Source organism: Lepisosteus oculatus, chromosome 1 (genome assembly GCF_040954835.1).
Source record: "Lepisosteus oculatus isolate fLepOcu1 chromosome 1, fLepOcu1.hap2, whole genome shotgun sequence".
Classification (NCBI taxonomy): Eukaryota; Metazoa; Chordata; class Actinopteri; order Semionotiformes; family Lepisosteidae; genus Lepisosteus; species Lepisosteus oculatus.
In genome coordinates, this window is record NC_090696.1 from 57,669,131 (window position 1) to 57,679,679 (window position 10,549).

Here is a 10,549-nt window from a genome sequence, read left to right on the forward strand (position 1 = left end):
GTCAACATTGACTTTTAATGATCCTGGATTCAGTTTAAGTACTCAAAATAGTAATCTTCATATCATTTGTAATTCAAATGTTACAGCTGATGCTCTTTTTGAGTATTTTTCTGAAATTTTTCCTTGAGAGAATTTGAGCATATTTGTATACTAATAAGTTAGAACCTAGTGAAAATGCATTTCTACAGTAGATGTCTCAGAGCAATAATCATATGATGTCACACTCTTAAAATTTCAAGTAATGATGGTTAGTTCTACAGGAAAAAAATACTTGATAGTACCAATAAAATACCTTTATTTCTATAAAATGCACAGAGTGATGAAATGTCACATACACCATATGAGAGAGTAACTGAGCTGTACCAGCAGAAACAGTTGTGATATGGAAACTATCACTAATAATCAAGCAGTAAATACCAGATTTAGGCAACAGTACAGAATATCCCAAATCAGCAATACTTTTCATAGCAAAGTATGTTAAAAGAAAACATTAGTGCATTTTTCTTCATGTACTGTATGAGCACCGAGTTTTGTTAATAGCAAAAATTGTTTGAATATGTACTGTATAACACTTTTTACCACAAAGTTCTTCACATATAGGAGGGGACCTACTGTAATCACTGAAGATGACCAGCCTCCTAGTTAACATAAGGCATCCAATATGTACCAGCAAGACAAAATAGATCAGTTGGGGAAGGGAGAATTTGCTTCAGCAGTTGAATTTAGTGTTTGTGTCTAGTGATAAAACAAAGTCTGCAAGTAAAACTTCTGTTTTGTGTCAATTATGCTGCAGTTACACAGTCAAGGGATAAAGCTCACAGGTTCAAACACTTTTATTAAGTGTATATTTATTATCAGTGTATCTACAGTATAGTAAGGAAAATCCTTTGGAATAGCTACTTTTCAGATTATAGAACACTAAGTATTTTTTCAGGATGAATGTATTTTTTAATGAGAGATTTTTATGTAAAAATATTTGATTTGCATATTTACTGATTTATTTTAAGATCTGCATTATGTGATAGAGGTTTAATGTCTCTCGGTTGCATGTTTTTGTTGTTTTATCTTCAACAATGCTGACATTGTCTTTCCTGCAGGGGACACAATCTTCATCATCCTGAGGAAACAGAAGCTCATCTTCCTCCACTGGTACCACCACATCACTGTACTCCTCTACTCCTGGTACTCTTACAAGGACATGGTGGCTGGAGGAGGCTGGTTCATGACCATGAACTACTTGGTGCATGCTGTCATGTACTCTTACTATGCCCTGCGAGCAGCCGGTTTTCGGGTCTCTCGCAAGTTTGCCATGTTCATCACCCTGACGCAGATCACACAGATGGTGGTGGGCTGTGTGGTAAACTACCTGGTCTTTTCTTGGATGCAACAAGGCCAGTGCCCATCCCATGTGCAGAACATTGTCTGGTCCTCACTCATGTACCTCAGCTACTTTGTGCTGTTCTGCCAATTCTTCTTTGAAGCCTACATCCACAAGAGTAAGAAAGACATGAGCAAGTCTGCATGAGGAGGGAGCAAGAACACCTCCAGCAGTAGCTCAGGGTACGGTACCAATGATGGCAACAAGAGAAGAAGGCTTTTTTTGTTAGCAGTGGCTCTTGTAGCAATTGGTCCAGCGAGCTGTATCTGGCGCAGTTTATGTTTCCTCATGTGCCAACAGCAAGTTTGTCAACACCCAGTGTGTGAGCCTTTTCCCAAAGGAGGTCAGAGACTCGCTGTGTCAGTATAAAAACAGAACAAAAAAAGAAGATTAACTGCCACACCCAATATTCAGGCTCTGCATTAAATTATTTTATGCCAACAACAGAAAATGACAGGTGATATAGTTACTAGCACTTGATGGAAGCTGATGTTTTTTTTTTATTTAATGGTTCCATTAAGATTACATACTTTATTTCAAGTTGCGATTTTGATGTTAAGATATCTAATATTGCACCAAAAACAAAAGTAAAAATCTAAATGATTATACAGTACCAAGATAGTTTTTTTTATGATTATACTCTCTCCAAAATGGGACAATTGAGTTCTAAGCTTTAAATGAATAACAATTGTATTCAAAGCACATTATGGGGTTATTTCAGTTTCAACATACCAACAATGAATTAAATTAATGTTCTAAAGTATATTTTAGACGTTTGAGCTGAAGTTTTAGTTCCATCATTCTAACTTGGTAGTATGTTATAATGCCTGCTTCTGAAATTTGTTTGGTAAATTTTACCATCATTATTTTGTTGCCCACCCAGGTATGAAGTGCACTGAACCAGATATAAATTAATATGAATTGAGGAGTGTAAAATAATTACAGTGTATTTGTGTTCGTGTATTGCAGATTCAGCGCTACAGTATGTGAGAAGCATGAAAGAAACTGATAAACCAGCCAAGAGAAGAAAGGAAATTTTAGATTACACTCATGATTTTACTGTTAATTATTAGAACACCCTAATAACACACAGATAAATCAATGTATCATCTTCGCCAGTCAAGTCATTTTAGGTTCTATAAAAATATGAAAATAAATAGCTATCATTTCACATGAATCTAGTCTACAGTATGTATTCATCCTAGAGCAAATTAGTCTATCTAGTACACATCATGAGATAGTTGAGGTGATTTTAACTTGTTCATTGCATTTTTCTAGTCTCATTCTTAATATTGTTGTACAGTTTGTTAAAGAAGCCTTTTAATATAAGGTTGATTGTATAAGCAACCTTGATAAATGCTGACTCTGCTCAGCATTTTCAAATACTTTTTATCTCTCGACTGATTTTCTATACAACAGTGTCCCAGTACAATTATAAAATATGCCTTCTGACTTCTAATATTTTTAAAAAGTATTCAAATAGCATTAAATGTATGCTTACCAGTGCTCAGCTGTTTATAAAACTCCAGTATTGTATGATAATTCATATATTTAGTTCTCAGGAATTGAGAATTCATTGAGAATCTGCTCACTGCTACTGAATAGCTCTTCGCTTATCTACTAGCCCTGGTCTCACATAGGAAGTCTGACAGTTCATAAAGTGGTTCCAAAATTGAAACCAGACATTTTACCCAGAGATCAGCTCAGAGACTAATTCTTTGACCTTTCTTCATTGCTTCAATTGTGTGCGGTTGACTTTGGATGTCTAGTGTTCTTTGTTTTCAACCAATGTAAAAATCAACTGAGACAAACATAAAATATTGCAGGCATCTTAATATTATTGTAAGTGACTGCAAACCTTTGATTTAGGTGTGCCATTGTTACATTATAAAATGTAAATCTATAATATAGAATTATAAAAATACATTAAAATCAATATCAGACTAGCATTCGAATTTGTCCTGAAAATGTTTGCATTGTTGAAAGGTTTATGGCACCTTATTCCTAAACATAAGTTGTTACTTGTACTATTGTAATGTTTCATGGCACAATAGTTTCAGTTTACTGTATACTGTACATCCAAAGCAGGCCCAATACAGAGAGTTTTTATTAATAAATCAATCAATTTGCATGAGTACTTATTTCTTTTTAATTAGCTCTTCACTTTAACACTTTGGCATCTCTGGTATGTTGAAATTGAACATTAGAATAAAACTCCAATGTTTGTTTTACATATACTTTGTACTTCTGAAACATAGGCTGGTTTTCAGCACAAGTTGCACCAGAAGAAGATACACATCCATTTGCATAAAACGAATTGGACAGTCCTAGAGATGACAAAATGAAAATGAAAAAAGATACATATAGACAAGACTAAAACGCATAGACAGACATCTCTCCTGTCATCTTTAGATTAACTGCTGAAGAACCTGATTAATTTGAACCTGGAGCCAAAAACAAAACAAATCCAAGGGATATCCAGTGAACATTTATAGATACAATAGTAGTCCAAAAATGTTCGTGTTAAAAATATATTTCTAGCAGTTACTCATACTCTGAGGATGAAAGATACTGAAAAATATCGGGTTAAAACATTTCTGAGAGCTGATATACTGTACTGTATATATTTTTTTTTCTTCAAATAGTAGCTACAGTAGAACTGGAGAAGCAGTTAATCTTCACTATTTTCAGTACTGTACTGTGCACTGAACAGATATCCAGTCTCAATATGTCAAACTAGAGAACAGACACTAGTTGTGGTAGCACAAAGAAGTCTTTATCAAAGAACCACAATATTTTAGCACAGTTTGCAACTCTTCAAGTGGGATTTATAAATGTTTGACCTCTCACTCAGACATTCATTTGCCAGACTTGTTTCTTCTATAAATATTCCGCTGGAGTTTATCAAAATATTTTGCTTTAAAAAGAGGACTACTTATGGAAAGATGATAAATGACTGCTTACTGCCCTCAAAGGTTAAATGCTAATTTAAATGAACAAAAATGCTTCTGAAGATATTGTTTGAAGAGCTGCTATTATGCTCCCCTTGTTACTTTACAAACTCATTGGAGAACAGCTTTAAATTTCTTGTGTAAAAAAAAAATCAGGTCCTTTATAGAAGCAGCACTTTATAGTGTTCAGAGTTCAAAGCCATTACCCTTTGTTGGTTTCTTAATAGATTTACATTCCTCTATAAAGCGAAATAAAATAACTGGCATTGTAGAACACTGGGAATTATTTCAAATAAGTCATAGTTTTACAGTTTCTTGTTTTTTTCATATTTATAAATGTATCAGTGTTTCACACATATTCACTGCTACTGCACTGAAAGTTACAGTACTTGATAAATGTGACTACAGACAAAAAATCGTATTTATTATTGCGGTAGTCAAAAATAAAAGGCTTTCTTATATTTTTATGTTTTATCTATTTTTTTAAACTCAAAGTAGCCAATAGTCTAAATAGAGACTACAGTATTTTAAACAGCGGTACTTAGCTTTAAGACTAGCTGCCAAGGATAATGGAGAAAGACTTTGCCCTGGGATTAAATGCATAACTGTGAAGAGAGGGATGTTATTAACATATCATCTACTGATTCCAGGTTAATATTAATTTACTGTAATCATTATTGATCTGTCATTTATTATTTCAGCATTGAATTAGCATATGTTTATATACAGTATAGGTATTGTGCAACATTTTTAATCCACTGCTTTACTGCATTATACTGGAACAGAAGGCAGTGGTTGCAGTTTTGTTGTGCTTTGATATTTTTGTTAATGATGTTCTGTGTTTAAATGTTTCTTTTATTGCTAATAGTTCTCTGTGATATACAACAGCTTCAATCTGGCAGAGCTTTTCTTATCAATACCCAGGTTCGATCTTACTGTTTGATTTTGGGGATTTTGATACAATGCGCCTCATTGTCTTTATCTAATTGATTCTTTTGTTAAGTTAAAGGTCCTTCAGACTCCAGTTATAATGCTGTGGAGTACAACAGGGTCCAGATTTAATATTCCTGGATCCTTCTTAAAAATGCTCCCATACAAATTTGACCACAAATGGAAGAAGATTATAAAGATTACATTTATTTTACAATGATTTTTAAAAAAGAATCACTTAAACTACATTAGGTAAACTGGCATGGACAGTTAGAAGCTTTTATATGCTGAGGCAAAATGCAGATAACATTATATGCTAATACATTTCAGTATTTAAAGAATTCCAGAGATTAGACCCAAGATAAAACGCAAAGAAATAGAGTAGTTATTTGAAGATACTATCATCTACAAATGTAATGACTTAATATAAATGTTAATTTAAAAATTCCATATCGTTGTCTATTGTTCTTTGGGATTCTTTCCAGATAATGTCTACTACTAGGCTTATTCATACAGATGCTTACTGTGCTTTAAACTTTAGTGCATAAGGTAATGACTCATGGAAATACATAATAATAAACCTTTAAGAAGTGTCTTACTGTATTTGAACATATCTATTAAGAACAGAGGGGGTTATGTTCCTGAAAGATATTGTTTACATGTGTGTTGGGTTGTTTGTTCTTTGTCAGTCACCGTATAGACATATGACTAAATAAGAATTTGTTTGTTGTGTGTATAGAAGTAGAAAAACATTACAAGCGTTATATCAGATCATAATTAGGGATCTAAATAAAGCTAACACACAGTAGCAAAGAAATATAACTCTGACTATGAAGTCCTGCTATTTGTTAACCATTTAGCCTGTTTTTATTTATTGTACTTTGTTCTGCATCAATACCTAAACTCCTGTTGTTAATTAAAATGGATTGACTACCCTGAAGTGATATTTGATGGAACAAGTAAGTCTTCCACTTCCTTTGCAGATGTGTCCAGTGATTCATGCTCTTGCATAAAATAAATTAATATTTTCTCTGAATTCCAGCTTTGATTGCTATGACACTTTGTTAGACATTTCTGTTGAAGACACAATGAAACCATGTAGCAGCATTAGAGTAACATCATCTTAGCTTCGATACCATCATTTATAGATGGATGAGCTGAGTTGCAGACATTTGAATCCAGATTACTGGACTGTGAAAAAATCCTTGAAGCTGAAACATCTCAGTGACTGACAGTAAAATAGTGCATTATCCCATATCCAAAGACATGAATCATCACGGAATTGTACATTCATAATACATAAACATCATTCACATGATAAATAAAATAAATTAAATATTGTTTTTATTTGTGGACTGTACATTTTGTAACCATGTAAAATCTGTCTACTGTACTGTATATACACTATAACAATTCTGGAAAAAAGAAAATGTGGGTACATAATGCAAATTTCACTTTATGAATTTACATTTTGGATAATGAAATGTGTTTTATTATTTTATATTGACATATAATATTGACATACAGTAATAGCATTGGTTTTCAGGCATCCCAGTAGATAATAATAAAAAAAACTTTATTTTATATTGTGCCTTTAAATGCAGCTTCTCAAGGCTTTTTACAGAACGAAAACAACAACAATATACTGTACACAAAGATATACACAAAAATACACAAGATATTCAATGAAAATACACAATGAGAGGACAGTAGATGGGGGCACTGAACACGGTAGAAGCAAAGCGGTAAATAACAGAACCAGTTAAGTAAAGGCCCTTCTAAAGAAGAAGGTTTTGAGTCTGGATTGAAAGTGTTTAGGGAAGCTGAATCTCTGATATCCTTAGGGAGAGAGTTCCGTAGCTTTGGGGCATAACAGGAGAAGGCCCTGTCACCTGTGTAGACAGGCCTGGGGCACAGGTAAGAGACCAGAACCAGAAGAGTGAAGGTTGCAAAGTGGGGAGTAGGATGACAGTAGCTCATATAGGCACTGAGGCGCCAAGCTATGCAGAGCCTTATAGGTGAGCATGAGGAATTTGATGTTGAAATGAAACCTGGCAGGAAGCCAGTACAGGGACTCCAGGATAGGAGTAATGTGATCACTTGCATTAGACCTAGTCAGGATTCTGACTGCCAAATTTTGGACATTCTGGAGTTTGTTCATTGTGGATTTAGAAACCCCAGCGAGTCGAGTATTACAGTAGTCAATTTGGGAGAAGACAAATGTGTGGATCAGCATTATTCAGAAAAGTGATAACATTTGACATAGTCTGGTGATATTTCTGAGGTAAAGGAATGATGTTTTGACAATATGTTGCACATCTGGGTCAAATCTCAAGCCCGAATCAAATATCCCCTCCAAGTTTTTTAATTTTGACTGAAGCTCAAGTACAGTACCATCTACAGATAGGGTCACAGCATTAGATGTTGATAGAATGTGTAAACATCACTGTCATTGAATGAGGCAAAACATCTATAGAATATGGTATATCAAAGTATTGATCCAACTCATGTATTCAAGTTCGATGCATGTTTTTTTAGTACTCCTGTGTGTGTACTGTACTTAATGGTTCCAGAACTATAAAATGTCCTCAATTGTTCTTTACAAAGAAATATACTGTGGTACTGGTACATGCTGACCCTTAAACAATATATAAGACTCTGAGCTAGCATATCACCAGATTATAAGTGAGTGTTCAGGCAGTCTGTGACTATTGGCATTCAGAACCTCGCCACACTCCAAGAATGTACTGATAGTCCCCTTATGGAGAAGCCTGCACAGTCCCAAAACCACAGTCCACCACAGAGGTAATAGATATATTATCTTCACATCCTCTTCAACTCCTGCAGATCAACTTTTCGGGTCTTTTTTAATCCACAGGGGAAAATGGGACTGTTGAAATCACGACATGTCTTTAAAAAAAATAATTTCCAACACACCCATGAACACCCTGACGCACTAAACTGGGCTCATCTCTTCAACAAATGGTCAGGCTTCCTTAACAGGAAGATATATGTATCTTGTCATTTGAAGATCTACCAGCACACCATATTTCTCTCAATCCTTTTGGCACCCAGTTACCAAAGAACTGGGTGGAGTGGTGGCTCTGTGGCTAAGGATCTGCAACTGTGGCTGGAAGGTTGCCAGTTCGTATCCTGTGGCTAGAAGAGGAATCCTTCTCTGTTGGGCCCCTGAGCAAGGCCCTTAACCCAACTGCTCCAGGGGTGCTGTATAAATGGCTGACCCTGGGCTCTGACCCCAAGCTTCTCTCTTCTCGTCTGTGTGTCTCATGGAGAGCAGCTGGGGTATGGGAAAAGACAAATTCCTAATGCAAGAAATTGTATATGGCTTTATAATTGTATATGGCCATACTTTATATGGCTAGTAAAGTGATCTTATCAATTGGATCAATCAAATTTGTCATTCTTCCTCTCAGAGGCATTCCAGTCACACAAGACACTAATCAGGCAATCAAGCCAGGTGTGGACAGTTTTCACTCACAGGAGAGACCCTGGCTAAAGTCTTGGCTTGCACCATCACATTACCACACCACAAGCATCATCCTTGAGGGAAATGAGTGAAAAATGGACATGCTGGCTAGACATACCATCCACGTACAAACCTTCACACTCTGACAACATGTAAAGATGCTGTCCCCAACCAAGGGGGGAGGGGGACAATCCCATGAAGAAAAACAAAAATGGCCCCAGTATCAGTCTGGAGGCAGGGCACCACCCAAAACATTGAGTAGAAAAATTGAAAACATGGAAAGAATAGTAATTTTGGTGAGTAAATAATTCTCCACAAACAAGAAAGAAACATTTTGGATATAACCTCTTCTGGAAAAAAAAAGTATTGTAACGCAACGGGGGCTCAGGCGGGCGCCCTTGCCGCATCTGGTCGGCCCCATCCCGACTGGAGGCTCGAACCCGGGACTTCCGCGTCTCTCTGCAGCGACCTAGCCCCGTGAGCTAAAGAGAGATCTCTCTACAGCCCGGTAGCTGTAGTCCTGCTATCACAGGGAAGGGCGGTGACGTCACCTGCTTTGGTACGCCGGCTCTTACACACAGTGCTTGTCGGCCGTAAGCGTTACAGTATTCACAAAAAGGGAAAAGGAGATGGCAGAAAGCTTGCCACAGTGGCAAACCACATTCATAAAAATGTAATCTTCTCTGAGTTATTTCACTCCATCTGGTGGTGAGTATAAACTCATTTACCACCTCTCTCTCCTTCTCCCAGCTGACTGTCAGTTAAAAGTAAAGTGGAACATTCTATTGTGTTCTTACAAAAGGGGCTGAAGACCTTCAGAGTCTAACAGTTATGTCTCCTTACGGCTATGAAAAAACTACACAGCACCTACAGTATATTCTATAGTTTGCAAAGGAACAAGTAATAGGTTTATTCCATGCTGAAAAAAAGAAGAAAGAGAACACAACGTTTCGGCCGTGGAGCCTTCTTCAGGTGTGAGAGAGACAGGGCAGTAGGCAAAGGTAAAGTAGCAGGAGAACAAAGGTTGGGAGGGAGGAAGAGTGAGAGGCGGGAGCAGGGGACAGAAAGAGAGGCCAATCAAGAGGTGTGAAGTCAGAATGGGTGCAGAGAGGTGTGAAATGAAACTTCCAATGAATGGAGAAAATTTAAAAGAACAGTAGTCTGTCATTAAGGGAAGGGAGAATGTGTGATCCTAGCTGCAGAATAATTTTTTGTTCTCCCTCTACTTTACCTTTGCCTACTGCCCTGTCTCTCTCACACCTGAAGAAGGCTCCACGGCCGAAACATTGTGTTCTCTTTCTTCTTTTTTTCAGTATGGAATAAACCTATTACTTGTTCCTTTGCAGCCTACGCATGCTGACGCAGCTACCCACCTATTCTATAGTTTGATGTGTTTTAAAACTGGTAAATTGCAAGATGCCCTTAATGTGTCAAAAAGGTATCTTCACCACTAACATGACTACAAATTGGGTTCTTGTTCAGAACGCTGAGCCTTCTAACACCCAATGAGTAGGGAAGCTTATTTATATGTTGCTTTTGATTTTTTTTTTAATAGATATTGTCTCTTTAAGTTCACTGTTATTTTAAGCTAGTACTAAAGCTTTGTCCTGTATATAGAAGTTTGGGATCTGTTGGAATATAACACTTAATTTAAGTATTATTCTGCTTAATAAGGTTTCATTTAAAGTTTAATACAGAATAGCCACATTAAAAGAGTAAAATGAATAAAACAAAATGATGCCTATTGTTTTCTAGCTCAGAGAAGCTACAAAAACAAACACAAGTGTGTTTTCATTTGAAATT

At 36.2% G+C, this 10,549-nt stretch overlaps 1 protein-coding gene across 2 annotated transcripts in view; it reads left to right on the forward strand.

Annotated features, from left to right (window-relative positions):
* Positions 1 to 6,295, forward strand: part of elovl6 (ELOVL fatty acid elongase 6) — a 67,218-nt gene extending 60,923 nt beyond the window's left edge. The window contains exons 4-5 of one of the 2 annotated variants that reach the window (XM_015345289.2): positions 1,098 to 1,560; positions 2,348 to 6,295. In XM_015345289.2, coding sequence (XP_015200775.1) covers positions 1,098 to 1,525 — 428 coding nt within the window. In that variant the 3' untranslated portion in view covers positions 1,526 to 1,560; positions 2,348 to 6,295. Of the gene's footprint in view, positions 1 to 1,097 lie in introns of both variants that reach the window. The other variant, XM_006629830.3, reaches the window with a different exon arrangement.
* Positions 6,296 to 10,549: the final 4,254 nt, after the last annotated feature.